This window comes from Chionomys nivalis, chromosome 13 (assembly GCF_950005125.1).
Source record: "Chionomys nivalis chromosome 13, mChiNiv1.1, whole genome shotgun sequence".
NCBI lineage: Eukaryota > Metazoa > Chordata > Mammalia > Rodentia > Cricetidae > Chionomys > Chionomys nivalis.
Genome location: NC_080098.1, coordinates 68836975 through 68862747, shown reverse-complemented (window position 1 = coordinate 68862747; position 25773 = coordinate 68836975). Strand labels below are relative to the sequence as shown.

At 39.4% G+C, this 25773-nt stretch overlaps 1 protein-coding gene across 3 annotated transcripts in view; it reads left to right on the top strand.

Annotated features, from left to right (window-relative positions):
• Window positions 1-25564, top strand: part of Uimc1 (ubiquitin interaction motif containing 1) — an 83919-nt gene extending 58355 nt beyond the window's left edge. For all 3 annotated transcript variants that reach the window (XM_057787547.1, XM_057787546.1, XM_057787548.1), the window contains 5 exons: window positions 7924-8002; window positions 12109-12286; window positions 16380-16443; window positions 17565-17607; window positions 18637-25564. In XM_057787547.1, the coding sequence (XP_057643530.1) occupies window positions 7924-8002; window positions 12109-12286; window positions 16380-16443; window positions 17565-17607; window positions 18637-18835 (563 nt within the window). In that variant the 3' untranslated portion in view covers window positions 18836-25564. The remainder of the gene's footprint in view (window positions 1-7923; window positions 8003-12108; window positions 12287-16379; window positions 16444-17564; window positions 17608-18636) is intronic.
• Window positions 25565-25773: the final 209 nt, after the last annotated feature.

The window sequence follows — 25773 nt, the reverse complement described above, 5'->3', positions numbered from 1 at the left end:
TTAGAAGGAAACTTCATAAATGCCATGGATGAAGTAAGAAGTTAACAGTACCTTAAATTATCAAATGCCGCTAGACAGATCTGGGAGGGATAAATCAGCAAAAATGAGACAGCTTTTTAGCAATACAGGCAATCCCAAATCCTCTCCATAGTCCTTGGAGAACAGTAGTCTTAGAAGCAGTACTTGCCATTAGCTGCTGAGTACAAAAGGCCCAGAGATTTTTCCTGTGGGGTGAAAGACTTGAGCCAAGAATGAATGTTTAAACAGAGGGTGGCAATTTTAAGGATCACTCAGGTTGCTGTAGGACAGTAGATTATTAGAATGGGGGACAAGGGTACAGTGGGGGAACAGAGTTAACATTTTGTTTTGGGCAGAACGATAGAGTGAACGTAATGTTTTCCAGTTGACTAATATTTATCTCTTTTAGAATCAGGTTCCTCATTTATAAAATTAGTCCAACAGTAGGGTCATGAGAATCTGAGACACTTTATAATGTCTTTGGGTAGGTATATAAAGCATTATGCCTAGATATTTAATAAATGCTAGATACAATTATAAATTGCATCTTCTTCATGTCTAGTATTATTTCTAGGGCCTGTGTTTGTAATAAGTAGATGAGCTATCAGTTGGGTATAAGTAAGGGGAAGATGGTCATCGAGGCCAAGAGTCAAAGTGGTAAGAATAAGTTAAATTAGAAGTAGTGGTACACACCTTTAATCCCAGCACTCGGGAGATGGAGGCAGGTAGATCTCTGAGTTCAAGGCCAGTCTGGTCTACATAGAGAGTTCCAGGATATCCAGAGCTACATAGACTCTGTCTCATAAAACAAAACAAACATAATAATAAGTTAATAAGAAATACATAATAGCAGCATTTAGGAAGCTCTAGGCATTTACTATATTTACTTTTTGCCTAGGTAGAGGGTTATAGCATACAGTCATGATACTGCTTAGAGTTATTTTCTTTTCCTGGATATCGCCAGAAAAATAATGATGAATAGATAGGGATGCATTGAAGGAAGTGGAGATCTTTTTTATGATATACCTTGGTGATAAAGGACTGAGACTTAGAACAGGCTTGACTTAGGTAATGTTAGCATAAATCGGTAAGGCCTTAGCATCTCTAAGTAGGATTCACTTCTCAAGTTAGACAAAGTTGGACCTTTTCTGTTTTAGATACCTGTTACTGATCTGAATGTAATTTATAAAGCTCTCTGATCTTTTTGTATTAGTGTGGTGTTTGTAGTACCCAGAATGATTAGATTAGCTATATTGCTATTAGAATTGTTCTGAAGGGTTAACAGTTTCACTTTATGGGTTAGATTTAATAGAAAAAAAGTGGATTTAGGAGACAGGGTGATGTGGGGAGATAAACAAATAAGAAATAGGCTCTGATCTCATGGAAATCATGCTAAGAAGTGCACATAAATAGCTGTAATACAATGCTAAAAATACTCACAGAGCCTTACAAAGAAGATTCTGTGTTGTTTCAGAGGAAAATGTGATTGAAGACTTAGAAGAAAAGAGCACTAATATAAGAACATAGATCACTTAAATACAAACACGTAAAACTTGTGCAGAAAAGAGCAACAATTAAATATGGCAGTGTGGGCATTGTGGAAGGCAATAGGAGAATGACACATGTAACTTAAGCTAATGGGGGTTTGTCGTGGGAGGTTTTTTTCAGCTTTGAAAGTTAATTTGTATGTTTATTTCTGTTTTCTATATTGTGCTTTCTAGGTGCAAGTAAAGATACATCTTAGCCGAGTGTGTAGGCAGAAGCAGGAAGACTGCAGGTTTGAAGCCTGGCTGGCCTTGAACCTGTGGCAGTCTTCCTGCCTCAGCTTTCTGAGTGCTAGGATTATAGGCTTGTGCCACTATATAGTTTAAAGTTGGTGTTTGGAATGGAATGATTGGCCAGGTGTGTACCTGTAATACTGGTACTTGGAAGGTAGAAGCAGGAGGAACTTGACTACATAGAGAGATTGAAGATGGGCTACATGAGACCCTACTTCAAATGTGTGTGTGTTTGTATGTATGTATGTGTGTATACACACACACACAAAGTACATAGTTGTCTGACTGCAGCATATCCACTTAGGATCTCAAGCATCTTTGTTCTTCTCATCTTGTTTTGAATGTGAGTTTTGTAGTTATTCCTATTCATTGTGTTTTGATATTGACGAGTCAGTGCTGTGTGACTTTTCTAGGAGAGATGTAAGCAAGCATCTTTTTACCCCAGCTAGGATACCAACAGCAGACCAAAGAAATGATCCCACTCAAGTCTAGTTTGGTGAGCCAGTGAGTTTGAGAGTTACTAAATATGGGCATGAGTGACTCTCAGGCACTTGTATCATGGGACATTTCACAGGAAAATGGATGACCACTCATAGAACCCTCATCCCTGGGGCTCCCTACTCGACTTGTTGGCTGTTTTACCTTGTTTACTATTTACCTAACCTCTGAGAGGGCCTTATAAGTCCTGTACATTTTTGAGCATCCTGTGCCTCTCAGCTTCGTGAGCTTCCCTTCTCTCTCCAAGTGAGAATCACAACACAGCATCCAGGTCTCAGAACTTCTTTTATCAATTTTCTTTGTCCAGATGTGCTTATTTCATCCCTTCTTGAAAAATAAAATAGCTCTTTTAATACCTGAGTTAATACTCAAAAGTATTATGTACAAAAGGAGTATCTGCAGGTAAAACTGTTTTACTTTAGGATCTAGTCACACTTTTTATGATGTTGAGGCTCTATAAATAAGTATCCCATTCCAAAATAGTGTTCACCATGGTTTAAATTTTTTTTTTTTTATGTTACATTTATTTACTAGGGAGAGAAAGGGCCACTAACAACCTCAGTGCAAGTGTGAGGAGAGAGAACAGCTTGGTTCCTTTTTCCCATGTGAGTGTGGAGGATTTAGTACCCACTAATAATGTTACTTAAATTGTTTATCACTGTTGTAATGATGGTTTTTGTGATCCTGCCACTTCTGCATTGATTAGCTGACATTCTTCTGTAAAGACTTTTCCCTTCCCCTTTACTATTTCTTTTTAATATTACATGGGCTTATGGATTTATTTTTTGATTTAATATTTCATTTTTAAATGTGTACTAGTTTGATATGTTCCCTTTTCTTCCTCTCCTTCCTTCCTCCTCCCTCTCCCTCCCTCCCCCTCCCTTCTTCCTTTTTCTTCTGTCCTTCCCCTCCTTTCTGTTCCCCCTTTCCCTCCCTCCCTTCCTCCCTTCCTTTCTTCCCTTTTTGTTGTTATTTTGTTTTTTGGAGAGAGGGTTTCTCTGTATAACAGCTCTAGTTATCCTGGTACTCCCTTTATAGACCAGACTGGCCTTGAACTCACAGAGATCTATCTGCCTCTGCCTCCTGAGTGCTGGGCTATAACAAATTCTTATAAACACATCTCCCAATTTCAGTAATTATCAACATAAGACCAATCTATTTTTATATGTACTTTGATTTTTCACCCCCTTCTCCACTAAAGCATTTTGAAGTAGTTTTCCAGCATAGTTTTTCATCTACAGATATTTCAGTGTTCAGTGATAGAGTATTAATAAAAGTACAGCCCCAGACACAGCATGGTAGTGCATGCTTCTAAACCAGCACTTGAGATGCAGAAGCAGGCAGAAATGCAGCCTGGTCTATATAGAGAGTTCCAGGCCAGCCAGGGTAACATATTAAAAACTTATCTCAAGAAAGAAAGAAAAAAAGAGGGAAAAGAAAAAGAGCTACATTTATAATTTGCTGTTTGATATCAATATCATTATTGTCATAACAGTCATCCAGAACCTAGAGGTTATACATTAGATTTGGTTGATAGCTTTTAAAGTATCTTTTGAATTCTCACTAGCCCTCCCCCTTTTCCACTGTACTTCATTTGTTAAGTTAATTATGTTTTAGAACTTCCACCCTGGAATCAGAAGTTCAAGGTTAGTCTCAAACTTAGTGAGCTTGAGGCCAACCTGGGATGCTTGAGACCCTAATTCCAAACAAAACAAGGAGAAAAAAAAAGCCACATTTTTTTTCTTCCTGTATTTTGCTGTTTGCACTTTAGCATGTTTCTCTGTTCTAGGGTATAGTTTCTAGAAACTACTAATTGGATTTGAGGCTTGGTCAGATTTACCTCAGGTGTTTTTGTTTTTTTTTTCAAGTGTGTTTCATAGATGATATTGTAAATTTGATATCAAATTAAACTTGAGGCATATACTATTTGGTTGTCTTTTTAATTTTAAGATTAGCTGGTGCTGGGTGATGGTAGCCCATGCTTTTAATCCCAGCACTCAGGAGGCAGAGACAGGTGGATCTCTGTGAGTTTGAGGTAGTTCCAGGACAGCTAGTGCTGTTATACAGAGAAAGCCTGTCTCGAAACCCTAATTAATTAAAAAATAGTATAATGGGAAAAACTTTCCCAAATCCTGGCTTACCACTCTAATATTTTGGCGTATTTTCTTATGTTATTTTTTTGGTATTCTTGCATTATTTAATCCTGTTTTTGAACATTGGCTTGTTTAGGTTTCATTGTTATAAATAGTGCTTTTAGAAAATATCTTGGTCCATACAGTCTGGTAAGTTAAGATTGTATCAAAGTGAATTCCGAAACTATAATTCACCAGTCAGAAGATAAGTATTACTTTAAAGTTCTAGTCAGGAATGGTGATCTAAGAATGTAACCTCAGCTACTCAGAAGGCTGAGGGATCAAGATCACAAGTTCAAGACCTGCGTGACCACAGAGTTAAGTTCAAGGTCAGCTTGCCTGAGCAACTTAATGAGAGCTTGTCTTGAAATTGAAAGAAATAAATGTCTAGGAGTACTGTTAGTGGAGGAGCACTTGCCTAACATATATAAACCCTGATTTCAGTTTCTGCTATTGTAAAAACAAACAAGTTATTTTAAGTTTTACATATAGCGTGTGGTGATTTGAATAGGCATGACCTCCATAGACTCCTGTGTTTGAATGCTTGACCCGTAGAAGTGGCACTATTAGGTGTGGCCTTGTTGGAGGAAATGTATCACTGTGGGAGTGGGTTTTGAAACTATCCAGCACACAATTCACTTTTTGTTGCTTACCTTGTCAATACCATGTCTGCCTGCATGCTGCTATGTTTCTCTCCATGGCAATAATGGACTAAGCCAGCCCCAGTTAAATGTTTTCCTTTATAAGAGTTGTGTCATGGTGTCTCTTCACAGCAGTAGAGACCCTGACTAAAACATAGTGTCAGTAAGATGGCTCCGTGGGTAAATGTGCTGCTGTGAAGCCTAAGGATCTAAGTTTAATCCCCAGGATCCACATGGTAGAAAAGAACTAGCTCCCACAAAGCACTGTTGATTTTCACATGCATGCCACCACACAAATGTACCCACACATATTTGCCTGTGCATATGCATACATACACAAATAAAGGGATAAATATAATAAAAAAGACAGATAATAAAACTCTATGGCAAGTTGCTTAAACAAAAATTTAAGCTGTCAAAGAAATGATTGAGGGCTGGGCATGGGTATCCATGCCTTTAGTCCTAACAGTTGGAGGCAGAGGCAGGCAGATCTCAGCCTGGTCTATATAGTGAGTTACAGTACATCAGAGTGAGACCCTGTCTTAAAAAAAAACAAAAAACAAAAAAACAAACAAAAAAAAAAACCTAAAGACAGCAACCCCTCCCCCACAACAACAACAAAACCAACCGAATTGTAACTGTACAGAGACTAGTAGGAATTAGATCAGTTACTTTTTCTGCAGCCTCTAGATTGTTCACTACATGATTGAGAGTTTTAAAAACATCTAATAGTGCTGGACTTTCATATTGAAATAGATGGAATGTATGTTATCAAGGTACAAACTTTTTTTTAGGGTGGTAGTATTGATAAGACTATTTTTATATGAATATTTTTGACTTTATGAGGAAAGATATTGAGCAAACTAGGCACAGGGTTAACTAACAGCACTGTATGTTAAGGTCAAGAGTTGAACATTCAAATGTAGCTTATAAGAAGGAAACTAGGAATGTCACATAATGGTAGAGTTTTGCCTTGCATTCATAAGGCTCTAAGTTCAATCCCAGGACCACTGTGAAACAAACAATAAGCACGCTCATCTTTTCTTTTTCTAAATTTATTTTTATTTTATGTGTATGTATGTCCATGTCAGGATGTCAGAAGCCCTGGAAACTGGAAGTTACAGACAGCTGTGAGCAGCCATGTGGGTGCTGGGAATTGAACCTGGGTCCTCTGGAAGAGCAGCCAGTGCTCTTAATTGCTGAGCCATCTCTCCAACCCCAAGCATGCTCATTTCTAAACTTGAAATTACTACAGCCTGAGCTGAGAACAGGGGTCTTTAGCGTTGCAATCCTGGCTTTGGAGTCTGTCAGATTTAAATAATGTTCCAGGGGAGTAATTTACAAGTTTGAGACCTCTAAGCTTTTAAAATGTGTTCATTGTTAAATGGACCCAATGTATCTGGGGGTGTTTTGGGGGGGGGGAGGGGAAGCATGAAAGGACTTATATTTAGGAACTATTAGCATGAATGTTTTTAGTTATAACTTATCAATAAAATAAAATTATTGAGGCTTGCACCTGGGAGAACAAGAGTTTATTTTTTAAGATTTTAAGAAAATCTTTTGATGAGAAAAATCCTTCTTTTCTAAAGCTCAAGGTGAGAGAAGGCAGCCTTGATACAAATCTCTGGTTAAATTAGTTGCATGATTAATCAGCTTAGAGACCCCTCTGAGTAAATCAGAAGACCTTTATATATGTTTTACCATGTTATATGTACTTTGGGACTTAATATATGAGTAGTATGTGTGCATGGTTTGAATGGAGTCAGGGAGAGAATGAGCATCCTAGCACACGTGGTGATCAGAGGGCAGCTAATGGAAGTCAGGTCTCTCTTCCACAGTGTGGATCCTTTGATAAATTCTGGGACTCCAGCTCAGGTATTAAGGTTTCTCTGTAGCCCTGGCTGTCCTGGAACTTGCTCTATAGGTCAGACTGGTCTCGAACTCACAGAGATACACCTGCCTCTATTTCCCCAATGCTGGGATTAAAGGTGTGTACCACTACACCTGACCATATTTTGTTTTTTTCATGGGTGCTAGGGATCCAATTCAGGTTTGTATAACAAGTACTTAACTGGAACCAAATTGGTATTATGTAATACCTGGTATAACCCAGGTATTATACAAGCTGCAGATTTAAGTAATTAATAGGCTACATTATTTCATGAACTAATAAAAGTTTTCTAAAGTCTCTGTATAATGTGTTAAGTGTAAGGAAGGCTTGCTTTGAAGATAAATGTTTAGTTTTTGTTATGGCAAAGACTAGGAAACATTTGATTAAATAACCTGCAAGGTCATTAAGATGGACTATGATTTTATAAGAAGGTATCTTTTGATGTGAGACAAATGTTTATATCGCCTGGCTCAACCCATTAATACCCAGTAGAAGTCGGAAGTGGTCCTAATGTAGTGGAAAAGACCAGCTGTGCTTACTGTGCTAATCTTCCTCACTTATAAAATGGAACACAGAAGGATTTGTAAAGATTGGGGCTTATGTTAGTTGGTCTTCATCTGTAGCTATCATTACTGTATTTCATAGAGTGCTTTACTGGAATATGTTTCATGTCAGAATTATGGTGAGGGAATGTATATGTCCTTTCCTTGATTGCTGCAAGTACAGGTAGCACACAGAAACCTTCCTTGGAGTGAACTAGATTTTTAGATCTCATGGTTTGGCAAACAGGAAATGTCTTGTGACTGGCAGTTTTGATCACAAGTGTTATTTGGGTTTTCCAGTCAGGGGACTTCTTCCCCACAGAACAGTTTTAAACTGTTTCTTCTTATGAATGTTGTCTTTTCTTTTATACCCTGAACCTACTGCCTGCTAACTTTTTTTTTTTTCTTTTTTTAATGGGAAAGTGTTGACTCGGAAACGGAGAGAGGCCAGGAACAAAAGTGACAGTAAGACATCTACACGGACTGCCCTGGACATCAACAAGTAAGTAGCCACAATGCTTTCATTGAATTCTTGTCTAACACATTATTGTTTGGACTGAATGAAGAGACTGGTTCTTGTCACCATGTATTTCTTTGGTTTCCTATTCTTCTTTTTTCAGTTGAAAGCCTGAATTTCCTTTTCTTACTAGTTTATTTCAGTGTATGTTTCCCAACTTTAATGGTTCTGTTTCTGTATTGCTCTTATTTCTGTATTCTTTGAATTTATATATTGATGTTTGGTGCTTTGGGGAAACAGTGAGCATTTTGCAATGTTGTATAGAAGTTGAGTTGCAGGAGGTTGAGCAATATAGAAGACTTCCTTGGGATGTGGGTTGTAGCTTGACTAAGAGAGCACATTCTGAGGAAGGCGTCAGGTATAGATGCTGCCTTCTAAAAGCAAAGTCATCATTTCTTTGTGCTAAAAACATTAAAAACCCTTAGGACTTCTTATTACTATCTAGCTGTAACTTAGTACTAACAAACAACTTTTTCCTATTTTTCTTCTCTGTGATCTTGCTTTAATATAGATGTCTTGGGCTGTATTCCTCATATTGCTTCAGTTTATTTTAAAATCTCTGTGTTCTTTGATAAGCTGTTAAGGTGCCCACACTTATTTTCATTTTTGTTTATATTCAGCATCTAATAAGATATATCTGAGATAGCACTCAAAGTATTAGTTGTTTAATGAGCACCTGCTATCATATTCCAGTCATCATTGTAGATACTTCATTTGCTATATAATAAATAATGGTGTGGCATAATTGTTTTCTCCTCCTACCCCTTCCAGTACTGGGAATTGAATCCAGGATCTTGTATGTGCTAAGCAATTAGTCAGCCACTGAACTAAGCCCTCAGCCCCTTTTCATTTTCTTTCTTTTCTTTCTTTCTTTTCTTTCTTTCTTTCTTTCTTTCTTTCTTTCTTTCTTTCTTTCTTTCTTTCTTTCTTTCTTTCTTTCTTTCTTTCTTTCTTTCTTTCTTTCTTTCTTTCCCTTCCTTCCTTCCTTCCTTCCTTCCTTCCTTCCTTCCTTCCTTCCTTCCTTCCTTCCTTCCTTCCTTCCTTCCTCTTTCTCTCTTTTTTTTTTTCAAGTAAAGGTAAATTATAGGTAACTAAGTCATGTGGCCAACAGAATAATAACAAAGTCAAAAGTCTGCCTGACTTTAAATGTTTGGGTCTTCCTGTAGTGCTGCTGTTCTCATATATTAGGTTAGTTCAGAGGAGTTGTTGTTTCAAACCATAAATTCTAAATCATGACTAGGTTTAACCATACTTTATTAATCAAAATAGGAACCATTACAGTCTGCATTTTTTACCAATGAGAAATGTTTTATTCCTGTAGTGTAAAAATTCATGCTTCAGGATATGAAGAACTCTTAGAAAGTATCTTTCTTCTCCTCCCCAACACCTCCCCAATACATTTAATGCGTTGTTTGTGGAGGTCAGTGGACAACTTGTAGGAGTTGATTCCCTCTTCTACCATTTGGGTTCCAGGGAATGAACTCAGGTCATCAGGCTTGGTGACATGTACCTTTTATCCATGGAGCCAGCTTGCTGACCCCCATATAAAGCATTTTCTGTATTTTTCTGATTATAAAGCATTTTCTTTCTAGTATCAAAGAGTTCCACAGTAGCCTGGAATGAGTATAACAAAGGATTATTTATTTGGGGATAAAGTCACAGTAAGGGTAGCAATCCACAGTCCTCTGTGTACACTGGGAACTGGAACAAAATCCAGCAGAAAAAAGGGGTCTGTGCACGCTTTTTATCTGCACTTATAGTACATGAGACCACACCCAAAGTGAGCTGGTATCTTAAAGGCTATTGGCTGAAGGAGTTCCTACAACGTTTTCCTTTAATAAAAAAAAAAATTTCAAGATGCTTGAAGAAGTGGTACTTGATTGGTGGGAGGTCAGGTAAATAAAACAGAATTTTGTAGCCTAATTTATTCAATTTTTGAAATGTTAGTTGTACCTATGCAGTTTGGTGTCTTAACAATGTGTTTGGGCTTTTTCTGTTGACCAGTGCTGGCTGCAGGCATCACAGTTCTCAGTGCTGCATCTCATTCATTTGCTGAGCACAAATCTCAGACATAATGGTCTCCCTGAATTTAGAAGCTGCAGTGGATCAGACCAACAGCAGACCACTAAACAGTTATCCCTGACCTTGTTTTGGTACAAGTTTGGCTTTGGGAAGTTAGAAGCTTTGGAGCTTCTTGGTCCAGCTACTGAACTGGTCATCACTAGTTGTCGGACACAGTTCACTTTTGGTTGCATGTCACAATCTGAGTAAGAAATGGTTTTTTGTTCTGTAGAATAAGAGGACTGATAGTTCAGAACAACTTAAATTTTCTTTTCTTTTTTCCGATTTAATGAGACACCCACTTACCAAACCTTTTCACCTTCAGTTTGCATCAAATGCTTGAACAACTTGCATGGTTCACATCGAGGCAACTTCTTGAGTCAAATAAGAGAATCAGCTTCAGTGAGTGCTCTTTGCTGCTCATTGTCAACTTCCTGTAGCCAACCACTAAGCTCTTTATCTTGAAGGCTCTTGAGCCACCTCTGTACTATATGTTCATTATTAGTTCCTGGGCCAAAGACCTATTGATGTTGCAAATTGCCTCAGCTGTTTTACCATCTATTTTGCCAAATAAGAAAACTCAAATTTTTGTTTCACGGAGCTGGAGAGATGACTCAGCAGTTAAGTGCACTGGCTGCTCTTCTAGAGGTCCTGAGTTCAATTCCCAACAACCATATGGTGTCTCACAACCATCCATAATGAGACCTGGTACCCTCTTCTGGCCTGCAAGCAGACACACAGGCAGAACACTGTATACGTAATAAATAAATCTTAAAAAAACCCTAAAACTTTCACATCATTTCCATATTATAAAATAAATATAAACAGCAAGTAAAATATAAATTTATAAAATAAATAAATATAAACAGCAAGTAAAAAAAAGCAAAGAACCATGAAGTGAAAAATGTGCATTAAAATTATGTATATCATAACTATATATATTTAAGAGTGTATTTCATAATCAAATGACAAATTTCAACAGTGCAGAAAACAAAATTACTTTTGTACTAATCTATAATAAGAATTAATAGTGCTTTTGCATTAGTTGATAAACTTTGAAGATGTACTAGTCTAACTTTTCTCATAAGGTAGAGTTTTACTTGCATTCTTCCAGGTAATTGAATAGCTTGAGATGTTATTTCTTTTATTTTATTGTCCTTTAGAGAAAATCTTCCATAGAGTTAATCTCATCATAGTTACTAAACAGTAATGGTCAGAAAAGGAAGTTTAAGATGAACTTCTGAATCAGCTATGAGTTCTGATATTTATTAGCTGTGACGCCCTTATGTAGAATAGTTCTTTCCTATTGGGACTGAAGAATTAATTGAGAAATCATGTTGAAAGGTACTGACCACAGAGAAAGTAGTTAATAAGTATTCTTCATCAATTCCCACAGGTCTGTTTTCATTGATACTTCAAGAACACACACTTTCCTTCTCTGAATGGTTTTGATATAAGAAGATGACAGTAACTATGTTAGTACAAAAACTTCTGGCAGACCTACATGTTTTAGTAACTTTCTAGTTGATATGTCAGGTTATAAAGTTAAGGAAGTTAGCATGTAGATAGATTTGATTTACTAATCAAACAAATGCATCCACTATGGTAAAACTCTCACTATTGATTTAATGCTTTTGGTGCTTCCTTTTCTGTTGAAATTTTAACTTCTCTTTGGAGAAACAATTACACTTAATTTCAGAAGAGTTTGACAGACTGTTTTATGTCTGAGGAGCAATCAGCATTGTTTGAGATAGTTAGTAGAGCTGATTTCATTACCATCCCACTGCTGCAACAGCAGGGTACAGAGAAACAGCCAGGGAAAACTGCTAATCACTTAGTCCTTATGATTGGCATAGGGTTAATTTTATTGGTGATCCCACTGAGTGAATCTACATTGGTTGACAAGTCTCCTCTGCAGACATTTTTGAGATGTAAAAAGACAATTTGAAACATTCCAAGAACCCAGAGGCAAAAGCAAATTTTAAAACTGCCTTCCCTCTCATCTCCCCACCCCTCTTCTGATTACCCAGGAAGGAGAAGTGTTATCTATGTAAGTCCCTGGTCCCACTTGGAGAGTATGAGTGTCATGTAGAGGCCTGTCTCCAGCTTGCAAAGGGAGATAGAGGAGATGGAACTGAAGTGGGTAAGAGAACCAGAGTGTATGCAACTGTGGAAGGCAAACAGCAGCAACAGCTGAGGAAGCCAAAGGTATGTGCTTAGGAAAAGCTACGATTCTGTTCTCCCTATCTTTCCTCCTTTCTCTCCCTCCTCCTCTCTTTCCTATTTATATTAATACAAGATTTATGCTTGTAAGGATAAGTGTTTGTGTATTTGTATGCATACATATGTGTGCATTTATGTATGGAAGCCAGAGGTCAGACTTGGGTGTTGTTCTGCAGAAGGAGTCATCCACTCATTTTGAGACAGGATCTCACTAGACTTGGGGCTTGCAGATTAAGAATGCTACCTGAAACTCCTTCACACACATCCAAGACTATGGCAGTTTTAATTGCTATGCTTTTTACAGTACATGTAAAGTTTCTACTCTTATAAAAACATAATGGTTACTTGCAAGTACCTATATTTATGTCAGGTGCCCAACTTATCCTTTGAGACAAGGTTTCTCACTGAACCTGCTTTTCATTGATTAGCTAGACTGGCTAGCCAGTTAGCTCTGGGAATCTGCCTTTATCTACCCCAAAGCAGAGGTGCTTGGGACCATGCCAGCTTTTTAAATTTGTGTTGGGACCCAAAGTCAGGTCCTCATTTTTTTACAGCAACTACTTTTATGACATTCTATCCCCAAATTAGTGTATCTTTGGTCTGTATTTTGTGAGAACTTTTTTTAAATTGCTATTTGACTTGCTAATGTGGGTTGCCTAAAAAAATTTATAATGAATTTTGGCTTGGGATTAAGACAGAAATTTCCAACACTTTCTAAAATGACCTTAGCACGTACGTACCTGTCAATTTGTAGTATATATTTAATGTGAAGAAGTATTCTCGGCACTGATGATAATAAAATCAAAATATACATCAAATCTGAGAAGCATAGAACACACTCTGTGTTTTGCAGTGTTAGATATTCAGCCAGGGTTTTTGTAAAAATAAACAAGTATGGGCTGAAGGTTTGCTTTAGAATGTAGAATAATTGTGCCTAGCATGAACAAAGTTTTGCACCCTATAGTACTGAGCATGGTGAATACACTTATAATTCTAGCACTTGGGAGGTAGAAACAGGAGAATCAGAGTTCAAAGTCATTCCCAGATATATAACAAGTTCAAGGCCAACTTGGGTTAAATGAGACCATATCTCAAAAACCAAAACATCAAAAACTAAAACCATACCACAAGCACATCTATTTTGTTAGTATGCACGTTAGCTTTTATCTTTAGTAAATGGTAAAATTACATATATTCTAAAGAGTTCTTAAATAATTTTCATTATGATTTATTATCAATAAAAGTTTGATTTGTTTTATTGATTTTATTTATGTATGTAAAAGTTTCTCAGGTGAAAAGGGGTCCCAAGTGGAGTAAGAAGCTCTACTGTATAGTATAAACATCTCTCTGGGTTTATTTTTAGACTTCTGAAACATTACTGTTAGCTGGGTATGGTGGAGCATAGCTATAATCCACCACTAATGAAGCAGAGGGAGGAGGATCATGATAAGTTTGAGGACATCCTGCTCTACATAGCAATTCTAAGCCCTACCTCCACCTCTAACACCTGCTTTCCAACCTGCAAAAATCATTATATCAATGTTTGTGTCATATAGATGGTCACTTAACATCATCTTATTACGGAAATGTTTTTTTCCCCTAATCCTTCTATATTTATGACTATTTAAAACAGTCTAAGGGTTGATATAGGCAAACTCCTGTAATCCCAGCACTCTGGAGGTATGAGAGTTTAAGACCAGTCCTGGGTACATAGTGAGTTTAGATCAACTTGAGCTAGATAGTGAGACCCTATCTAAATAACAGAAACTGCGCCGGGCGGTGGTGGCGCATGCCTTTAATCCCAGCACTTGGGAGGCAGAGGCAGGCGGATCTCTGTTAGTTGGAGGCCAGCCTGGTCTACAAGAGCTAGTTCCAGGACAGGAACCAAAAGCTACGGAGAAACCCTGTCTCGAAAAATCCAAAAAAAAAAAAACAAAAAGAAAAAAAAAACCAGAAACTGCAACAAAACAATAAAAGCAAAACAGAATAACAACAATTTAAAAATGGGGAAAAATACCGTTAACCGATCCTTGGACTACAGTTATTTATTGAATTGTAAGTCAACATTCCAGTGTCTTTTGAATTATTACAGTGAATTGCTTTTCAGAAAATATAGGGAATTCATGTTCACACTGCTAGGAGCACATGTGAAATAACTTCTGAATCTCTTCTGTGTCTAGACTTGAGAAACTACAGGGTATGGCTCCTGGTCTGTGGGAAAATGGATCTAAGGACTTTCTGGGTCTTGTGATGAGAGATCAGGAAGGGCAAGTCTTGGTTTAGTGACCAACATAAAGCAGCAACAGTGTGTTCAAGAACTGTTAGCCTACTAACCACTTAGACAGCTGGGCAGAGAACCCAAACTGATCTTCATGTCAGAAGGAAGTGACATCTCTATAAATCAGATGATGATTTTTAAATTTTTTTATTTTATGTTCAGGGGTGTTTTGTTTGAATGTATGTCTGTGTACCACTTGTGTGCCTAGTGCCTCAGAGGCCAGAAGAGAGTGTTGGACCCCGTAGAACTAGATTACAGAAGGCTGTGAGCTGCCATGTGAGTGCAGGGAATCAAACCCGGGTCCTCTGAAGAGTAGCAAGCGCTACTACCTCTCTGGCCCCTAAATCAGGTGATTTTGGAGTTGAGTTTTATAGGTGAGTGCTTATTTATACCAAAGAGCCAATTTATTTATCTTTTTATTTTTTTTTATACTTAAAACTTTTTATTTTATGTGTATGAGTGTTTCACACACATGTATGTCTCTCTGTGTACCATATGTGTAGCTGGTGCCTAAGAAGTTCAGAAGAGGACATCAGGTCCCCTGAAACTGGGAGTTAGGATAGTGAGCCATAATGTGGGTGCTAGGAATTGAACCTGGGTCTTGTGGAAGACTGGCCAGTGCTCTTCATCATTAAGCCACCAGTTTAGTTATCTTGTCATTACTGCCTATAGAAGTTGCCTTGAAACTGGTTTTTGTTTGTTTTTGTTTTTAAAAATCTCAAATGTAACATAGGGCAGAAGCTGTTCTTTTTTGTTAAGATTTACTTTTATTAAGTTTAGTTATTCATATATATAAAATGTGTGTGTGTGTGTGTGTGTGTGTGTGTGGGTGGGTATGATCACATGAGTTCATTGACCTAGGATGCCAGAGGCCTAGGATTCCTTGGAACTGGAATTATAGGCAGTTGTGAGCTATTATGTGGATACTGGGAATTGACCTCCAGTTCTCTGAAAGAACAGCATGTTCTTAACCACTGAGCCACCTCTCCAGCCCAAAAGCTCTTCTTTAATGTAGTTTGTGGACTGATTTGATGCTGAAGCCATCCTTGAATCTCCCTTCCTCTCCCTTTCCTTTCCTTCCTTCCCTCTCTTTTTCTCTTTCTTCTTTCATTCTTTCTTACAGGGTCTCCCTGTGAGGCCTTGACTGGCCGGGAACTTGATATTTAGGCCAGGATGCCCTTGAACTTAGAGAGATCTACCTGCTTCTAGATGCTGATCCCTGGGCTTAAGGGTGTGCACCACTCCTGGAAAGTTGTGTTCCTGATATGGTGCTTCAACCCCTTCATTGCAGTTTGCTGTTCTTTTCCTCTCCTCTCATTTATTATAAAGCAAAAGACTAACCTAGTGCCAGCTGTGCCACCATATTTCTCTTCTGGGAAAGATTTAATCTAGGCTAAATTGTAGTCAGGCTTTTCTTTGGGTTGCCAGCTCACAAAAAGCGACACAGAGACTTATATTCATTATGAAAGCTTGGCCTTGACTTAGGCTTGTTTCTAAGTAGCTCTTATAACTTAATCCATTTCTGTTAATTTACTTTCTGCCTCATGGCTTTATTATCTTATCTCCATACTGCCCATCCTGCTTGCTCTGTGTCTTCTGGCATCTCCGCCTTCTTTTTCCCAGCATTCTCTCTGCCTGGAAATTTTGCCTAGCTATTTATTTATTTATTCAACTTTTTACTAAAACAATCAGAGTGACACATCTTCGCAGTGTACAAAAAGATTATTCCACAGCACAAGTCAACTGTGTTTTAAATATTGCCATGAATTAATTAATCCGTCTATCCTTTCTCTATCACAGGACAAAGACCACAGTCAAGGCCGACTGCTCAGTCTCTTGGAACAGTCTGAGCACAAGACCACAGGTGAAGACTCTAAGACCAATTTTATGGGTTTCTGTCTAGGCCTTCCAGTGAAGATAGCAACTCCTAACCTTCAGCTGATTGTTGGGGATTGTGAGTGAATTCTTTTGGAGCCAATCAGCCAGCCTTGGAAATTTAATCTAGGCTGTCTCATCCCCAGGAAGGATGAAGAGATATCCTGTGTTTCCCGACATGGGTTTAATATAATCCTTTATAACACCTAGAGTTAGGACTGCCTGTTAAACTGGGGAGTGGTTCCAAATTGCAACTCATGCCAGAAAATAGATCTTCTAACGGAATAGTCATGGAAAAACCACACATGCAGACATCACTGCCTCTTCTGAATGTTTGTAAACCATTTATACATTACCTTTAGCTTAGTCTCCCAACTTAATTCCTAAGAAATTGTAGGAAGTAATTCCTCTTTGTGTCTTTAGTATTTAGGGAGCATTAGAGTAGATTTATCAGGAGCATTAGTAATTCTAACTTTAGAGATTACAAAGATTATATCTAGTAAAGCACTATATATGTATTCCCTGGCATTAGTAGACTATTGCTACTATTGTTCCTTTTAGTTGCTATTGTTAAATTTTACCAAATTGAACAGTAAATTTTTGCTTATTGTCTAGTTATAATAGTTTATTACTACCAAGCAAATCTGTTTTGCTTTGTGATAACTGTAAAAAGAGTCTGTCTTGCTAGGCAGTGGTGATGCACATCTTTAATCCCAGCACTTGGAAGGCAGAAGCAGGTGGATCTGAGTTCGAGGCCAGCCTGGCCTACAAGAGCTAGTTCCAGGACAGTTCCAAAATTACAGAGAGAAACCCTGTCTCGCAAAAAAAAAACAAAAAACCCTGTCTTACACCTGTCTTACATCTCGCTTCTAGATCACCAGGTTGTAAATCTCTCAGGTGGCAGCTTTCCCCTGGTTACCCTTATTGCCTGAGTCTAGGTCTGAAGTAGGTCTATTCATAAGTGTTTACTGCAGCTGAGCCTGTTGGATGCTAATGCTCACATTCCATTGGTCGAAGGGTTGGAGATCTGAACTACTTGAATAGGCCTGATGAAAAGCAGCAGGCATTGAGAGGCTATGACTGCTAATGTTAGTACTTTTATCTCTCCAGGTGTAGAGAAAAAAACCAAGTCTTCAGAAGCAAGAACCTTCAAGTAAGTTAGAGTATGCGCTGAATTCTGTCAACAGCTCTGGCAAGTGTGAGCCTGGTGCTAGATTCTCTATGTAGATTGATAATTAAAATGCTAAAATAGAAATCACTGTAGAACTAACGCAATTATTTATCTTGGTGATCCTGTTATATCTGGGTTAAGAATTGGTTGGATAGCTGTATTGATGTTAAAGTAAGTAGGGTTATGTGTTACTCCTTTTCTTCTTCCCTTTTTTTTTTTTTTTAAAAACAGGGTTTCTCTGTGTAACAATAGTCTTAGCTGTCCTGGAACTCCCTCTATAGACCAGGCTGGCCTCAAACTCACAGAGATCCACCTGCCTCTAACTCCCAAGTGCTGGGATTAAAGGTGTGAACCACTGCCCGGCCTTTCTTCTTTTCAATTCCCATCCAAACCTGAATTCTAGCAGATTTAGGAATTTTGGTCTGACTCCACAGTCTCTCCATATCTCCATGGCTTTAGGTTATGTGAATTACCCAGTATCTTCATCTGTGAAAGCAGAATGATACAACTTACATGGCTAGAATATTACACAAGTTAGTATACTAATGTAATTTAAAGGCTCCACTAGAGTGCGTAGTTCATACTTGTTGCTTACCAGCTTCATATTGAACTTGAAACCAGGCATAGTGGGACAAAGACAGAGGAAGACTGATTTCTGAGTTCATAGCCAACTGGGTCTACATAGTTTTTTTTTTTTTTTTTAGTTTGTTTGTTTGTTTTGTTTTCAATAAAGGCTGGGAGCTAGAGAGATGGCTCAGTGCTTAAGAGCACTGGCTGCTCTTTCAGAGGACCCACGCTCAATTCCTAGCATCTGCATGGTGGCTCACAACCACCTGTAATTCCAATCCCGGGAGATCCAGCACCCTTCTCTGTCCTTGAAGGACACTAGGTATACATGTGGTATACAAACTTAAATGCAGACACCTTTGCACATAAAACAAGGAAAAAATTTTAAAGAACTGGACATACACACATGTAAAATGTCTCACTTGAGTTTTTCTTTCTGTCTAGGATACCTTCACCAGAGGTGGAAGAGGCTAGCTGCAGCAGAGAGATGCAGAGTTCCCTCTCACAGCTCAACTTAAATGAGTCTCCTATTAAGTCTTTTGTTCCTGTTTCAGAAGCCACAAATTGCTTAGTGGACTTTAAAGACCAATTTACTTTTCGGTCACGGACCAAATCAGGCAGAGGAAGGAGGAGAAAATCTTGAATTTCTTGGGACTGGAGGTTGACCGGAATTATTATTGTTGGGTTGGTCATGTTCATTAATTATAGTGGTCCCTAGTTTGTTGTGAGAGTTTTGACCCTGTTGTTTTTACCACCAGCACCCACTCAGCATCCTGATTTTTATGTTTTATAAGATACATTGAGACCATTGTAAATAGTATTGTTTTACAGCATTCTGTTTGAATTTACCTATAGTTAAAATTTAAATATATTTATCTATGTTTGTATGAAATCTTCTTCAATATGTGAAGATTTTTATATTTTTGTCATGAGCTTTGGACTGGGGATTTTTTGTTTTGTTTTTCTTTTTCTTTTTCTAGACAGGATTTCTTGTATAGCTTTGGAGCCTGTCCTCTGTAGACCAAGCTGGCCTCGAACTCAAAGAGATCTGCCTGCCTCTACCTCTTAGTGCTGAGGTTAAAGGTGTGAGCCAGCACCGCCCGGCTTCCTCTGGAATTTGTAAGTGAACACTGTTGTGTTAGTTCATTCCTATGCAGTTTTTTCAAAGTGGATTTACCGGTGGGTGTACCAGACACAATTATCTGTTTAAATCAATTTTTTTTTCTTTTGCTGCTACAGGTCATGTGGCAGCAGTAAATTGGGATTCAGTGGAAATACCAGAGCAGTCCCCAGTCTCTACAGTGTTGCCTGAGCCCTTCCAGTGCAGAGTAGAGATGTGGTTTATCCTTAGTGTCCAGGTGGACCCAAAGTGAGAGACTCAAATAGCAGAAGTAACTAACCAAAGGAGACAGTCAAACTAAAGAACCAGCTTTGGCTCTAGCTGATGGACAGTCTAGTGAAAGAGACTCTTAAGTGGGTGTTAACAGTACAGGATTTTTTTTTTTTTAAGACAAGGTTTCTCTGTAGCCTTGGCTGACCTGGAACTCACTCTGTAGACCAGGTTGGCCTTGAACTCACAGAGATCCTCCTGCCTTTGCCTCCTGAGTGTTGGGACTAAAGGTGTATGCCACCACTGCCTGGCAGCAGTACAGGATCTCAGACCAGGGTAAACTAATACACAACTCAGGTGCCTAACTTCTGATTTATCATATCTAAAGCTGTCTTTGATTTTAAGATGAAAGTGAGATGTATATCACACTGAGGCATTCATACACAACTGGATTGGAAGACTTAGTACAGACATTAGGGCACTACTATCTCATACTGTTTGCACACAAACGCTTTGAGTTATAGTCAAGATGGAAAATATCAGTTCCCACCACAAATGTCTTGCTCTTGGATGGTGCCAAGACTATGACCAGCATCACACATATCTGTTGTTTTTTGTTCAGTCACCACAGTCCAGACAATATATGTACTGCCATTTGATCCTCATAGAAACTTGTTATAACCAACTCTGAAATGAGGAACCAGATGGAGAGGAACAAGTTAAAAGACTGCACCCACGACTGTGAGACTAGTCATGAGTTCTTCATTTCTAGAGAAAAACCTTGTGCTTTTGACATAAGTGCTAACAGATTTCTTGTTTTTCCATATACAGTCAATCAGTATAACCCTCACTTATAGCTCTCATTAAATAGTCACTTGGAAGGTAACTCTCTATAAATGGTATAGTTGATATTTCTGTATATGAGGTTGAATGAAAGTGCTGCTTCTAGAATGAGGTTATCTTAAAATTGAGCAGACTCTACAGAATGGGGGCCATTGGCTAAGGATATGGATTAGCTAGACCAGGAATTCACAGCACAAATGGGACTCAAGGAAGGAGAAGACCTCCCAACCCCCACAGTTGCTTTTTTGTCCAATTTGTTGTCTCTGTGCTATAGTCTGATAGTAGATGCATTAATCAGAGTGAAGAGACAGTCATGACAGATCAATCTTGCTTCTGAAACAAGTTGCTCACCCTCTCTTGGACTTTGTAAAATGAGAAAAATATTAAAGTGTTCTAAGTATTGATAACTTTATTATTATCATTTTTTTGAGACAGGGTTTCTCTAAGTAACAAGTCCTGACTGTTCTGGAACTCACTCTGCAGACCAGGCTGACCTCAAACTCAGATCCACCTGCCTCTGCCCTCTGGAGTGCTGGGATTAAAGACTTGTGCCCCCACTGTCTGGTGACAGACTGTTTATAAAGAATCTAAACACACTTGCTACAGATGTGTAGTGTGGCAGCAACTGTTACTAAGGTCACTCTACTTTTGTATGTCATAAGTAGTGTTGCAGTATGAGGTGGAAGGGCCAGAGAGATGGTCTGCAGCTGTAAGAGGAGTGAGCATACTGGGCACCTACCCATGACTCACACGTCACAGGACGCCTGGTTCTTAGACACTTAGCTTTTCTGGGGTTTTAGGTGTAGGAGGAGGCCACTTGTCTGTCCTAGCCACCTAGAACCAAAACAACCACACAGAAACTATATTATTTAAAACACTGCTTGGCCCATCAGCTCTAACTTCTCATTGGCTAACTCTTACATCTTAATTTAACCCATTTCTAGTAATCTGTGTATTGCCACATGGCTGTGGCTTACTGGCAGGTTTCCAACCGGTGTCTTTCTGGCGAGGGGGGGGATGACTACATGGCTTCTAACTGACTCTGCTTTCTTTCTCCCAGCATTCAGCTTCATTTTCCCTGCCTAACTCTGTTCCCCTATAGTTCTGCTATAGGCCCAAAGCAGTTTTTTTTCATGCATTAACCAATAAAAGCAACACATAGACAGAAGGACCTTCCACATCACTTAGAATACTTAGAATTCTCTGGGTGGTTTTTCTGAAAGATTGCCAGCTCATGGAGAATTTGAAAGCTCCACAAACTAAATAAGTTAGTGCTATAAACTTGGGAAGGAAGAGATTTTTATTTAACAACATCATAGCTGTGCTGTATTCATTTTGTCTTTATCAGAGTCCTCTATCAGAGGCTGTGCCAGGCCCACTTCTGGGCAGTTACCCTTCTATAGACTCTACTCACAGGGCTTTCCTACAGATACTTGTAACTGTGTGAGAAGGTGTCCCTTGGTTTCTGTTGATACAAGCTGGAAGTGCCAAGAACTTATACTTTGGTGCAGCTCTTAGCCAATGAAAATAAAAGTTGGGGTATATAAGTAACCCATATTTTTCATGTGTCAGGTAGAACAGCTGAGACACATTTACCATTTTCTCAGGGATCCCCTTATAGGGTTGGATCACCATAGCACCCATAATAGCTTAAATGTGTGGACTGTCTTGGCTTCTTTTTCTTGCTCTCTGACTTCCAAATTCCCTCATACCAGGAATGAGGAGGCCCTCACTTTTGGGTTCATGTAAGTGCAGGGTGAGCACTTGTATGAGCCTTAGAGGACTCTACATTCAGCATTCTATCTACCTCACTTTCATCATCTTAATCTCAACTCTATTTTAGAACCTTCTGGAATACAATATATGATTAGTTCTCTAATTCTGGGGAACCCAACCTGTAAGTAGACATCTTGAGTCTACTTAAAAAAAGATAAAAATCTGGTCATAATGATGTGTAACTTTAACTCCAGCACAAGGAGGCAGAGGCAAGTAGCCTTATAAGTTCGAGTTCAAGGCCAGTCTGATCTCCATAATTCGAGGATAGCCAGGGGTGTATAGGGAAACCCTGTCTCAAAGAAACCAAAGATAAACATCAGGTCACACAGAAGTAGAGCCGAGGAATTCTGGCAGCACTTGTCATAAGCATGACTCATAGCTGGACCTTTGATACTCTATTGCATATTCTACTTCAGTGAAACAAAGTTGAGAGACTATAATCCCTGGATAGACAAGATGCTGTGTTGTGGGTGATGCCATTTGCCATTTTGCCCTCCCCAGCATCATCTTTTACCTCCTTACCTTTCACTGCCTATGTGGCTAGTTGGTATCCAATAAATGTACAGCAAGCCTGTTGTTTACAGGTCTAAAACAAATCCTGTGGAGAAATTATGTTTTATACTTGGAATATTCAGACTCAAGCTAGCAAGATGGTTCAGCAGGTAAAGTGCTTGCTGCATCAGCCTAATGACCTGGGTTCAACCCACAAAACCCTCTGAGGTCCATATGTTTACCGTGGTGTGTACTTCTAAACACCCATATCACATACACAATAATAGAAGCAACAACAACCTAGGTCTGTCTGACATCAAAGTTCCTGCTATCTTTATTGTCTGTATTGTCCCTGATCTTCCATTGAGTCACAAAATGGATGACTAAAAATTTGAGCTTTGGATGGGCTCCTTGCCTTTATCCTTTGGTTGATGTTAGCCTATGTGAACTGGGGAGAGTTGAAATGAAAAGTTGGTTACCAGTGGAAAGATGGGACATTGTAGACACTCACGTAAGGAAGAGTGCTGAAATCGTGCACCAGAAGGGGGAAGAAGTTGCTTGCTTGCTGTTTCAAAAGCCCTGGGCTGTTGGGGGAGGGCTCTTCAGTTTAGCAAAAGATAACTGATACTTACTCCATATCAGGTCTAGAACTCGGTCCCAAGGCTGTAAAGGTGTGTAAGAAACATGAGAACCTACAGTTGAGCAGTAAACAGATGATTTTAATAAATACAGTGATCTGACCCCAAGCTGGGGTCAGAGCTGGGCCTAACTCGTGAGCAGAGGGAGCCCCACTGCTGTTGATAACTGAACTGTAATTTAAAGATGAAGGTTAGAGAAGCCAGTGGTGTCAGTAGTATACTATATTATATATAGTATCAGTATATTGTCATTATAGACAAAGGCACACGAATAGACAGCAGAAGCAGTGCAGTGCCTGTGAGAGCTGCGGGGCATACCCAAAGCATGAAGGGAATGAAAGGTGATGAACTAGGGGCCTAGCTGGCTGACAGGAGCAAGCTCAAAGCAAGGAGAGCCTGGCCTTGCAGCTCAGCAGTAATATTCTAGTTTTGCTATGTTCGGCTCTTCCCATTCTACAGTTGCTTCTGATGGCTGAAGCTAAGGGGTGATGAGGGGACCTTGTCAGGACATGACTTTCCCTTGCTGGTCAGTGTCCATCTGGTGTGTGCTTAAGTATTGCTGGCAAGTGCTGTGCCCGTTACAGACAGGATTGGCCCAAATGTTCAGACTGCTAGAACATTTGGCCTTCTCCACTGGCCTTGATTTTAGGAGGCCTATGGCACACCCCACGACTAGGTGAAATGAAAACAGGACTTTCAAGCCAGACAGTGGTGGCACACACCTTTAATTCCAGCACTTGGGAGGCAGAGGCAGGCGGATCTCTTAGGTTTGAGGCCAGTGTCGTCTACAAGAGTGAGTTCCAGGACAACTCGGACTGTTACACAGAGAAACCCTGTCTTAACCCCCCCCCCCAAAAAAAATAGGACTTTCAGAATCAGGGACAAGGAGTCATGAAAATAACTCCCAGGAGCCTATCTTGCTGACTCGAAACTGCAGCTGTGAAGAGTCACAGCTAGACCTTTCTCACTCAGTTTCATGCTCTCCCCCAACTAAACAAAGCTAAGGGGTCTGGAGCCTCAGACTCAGCACGGTGTTGTGTTGTAGATGATGGTCAGTTTGCTTTCCCTAACGTCATTCTTGACCATCTTTCATAGCCTTTATGTCTGGCTGGTATCCAGTAAACTGCAGGCAGGGCTGCGCCTGCCATGTGTGTAGGTTTAATCACAGCAAACCTGCCACAGGAGCCACCTCTGTTCATCTGTGTCCTGAGAGGCCTTCACCAGCGGATAATAGTGTGACTGCTAATGTAGCAGCCTTCAGTTTTAATGCACTCGCCAGTTTGCCTGAGTTGTAACAGGCACTTAGAAGCTGTGTTTATTAGGCATTGTGTCTGACTCCTGCTTTCTCTGCACGGGCATGCTAATTACTCGAGGGGTGTATGTATCTCTAACCTGGTGGTTCTTCACCTTCCTAATGCTGCAAGCCTTTAATAGAGTTCCTCATGTGGTGACCCCAACCATAAGATTATTTTTGTTGCTGCTTTATAACTAATTTTGCTACTGTTAAGAATTATAATGTGTTTTCTGATGGCCTTAGGCAACCCCAATGAAAAGGTTGTTCAACCTGCAAAGGGGTCATGACCCACAGGTTGAGAACCGTTCCTCTAACCTCTCTCTTCCTTCAAAGCTGAAGGCACAAGGTTAAGTAGTTGTCCTAAGCCCGTCATCTTGTGTCATCTTGTATCTAGCAACAGCAAAGTCTCTGAGGACAGCACCTTCCTCTCAAACAATCATGACATCTATGATACAGAAGCTACACCCCAAAGCAGACCTTCTGGTAGATTTCAGACTGGCCTTCTTGGATGACAGAACAACTTACCAGTCCACCTTGCAGAATCAGAACTGAGAGTGGTGGGTGGAACCACACCTTCATCAAGACTGCTAAATTATGCATATCTCTTGACTGTTCCAATTCTTTCACTGTTTGAAGACAGAACTCTTCTAAGTACCCTAACGAGAATCGTGGAGGACACTGGGCCCTTTATCTGTCCCTCTTCTAATGCACACTACTTTCCATCTCACCTGTGGACATCTTCATGAGGCTGTGAGAACTGTATGTCTGACCACTGGCTGTATGCATGCATTCTTTGTGAAAGGACTTCTTTAACTTGCCCTGCTCACTCCTGCAGAGTCATGATGGCCCTTCCTCTTCGTTTCCCACATTGTTGCTTACATGTTTACTTGCTACATTTTGAAAAGTTGCCAATTGCAACCACATATTTCCAGGCATGTCTCTGCTTCTTTCCAAGGAACTTTAACACTTCAAAACTTAGTGTTCATAAAATAAACAGAGCTCCTAGCATTGTAGAGAGAATGTTTTGGAGTCCTTAACCCAACTGGAGCCTCCCAACTTCCTGTGTTCATTTTGCTTGTTTGTGCCATGGTCCTGTTCACCCTGGGCTCATCTTAGGGCAGACTTGTGGGGAAGTGCACTTTCCTGAATTAGCCTATGTCTGTTAAGTGGTGGCTGAAGAAGGTGGAGCTTGGGGAGTATATAAAAGT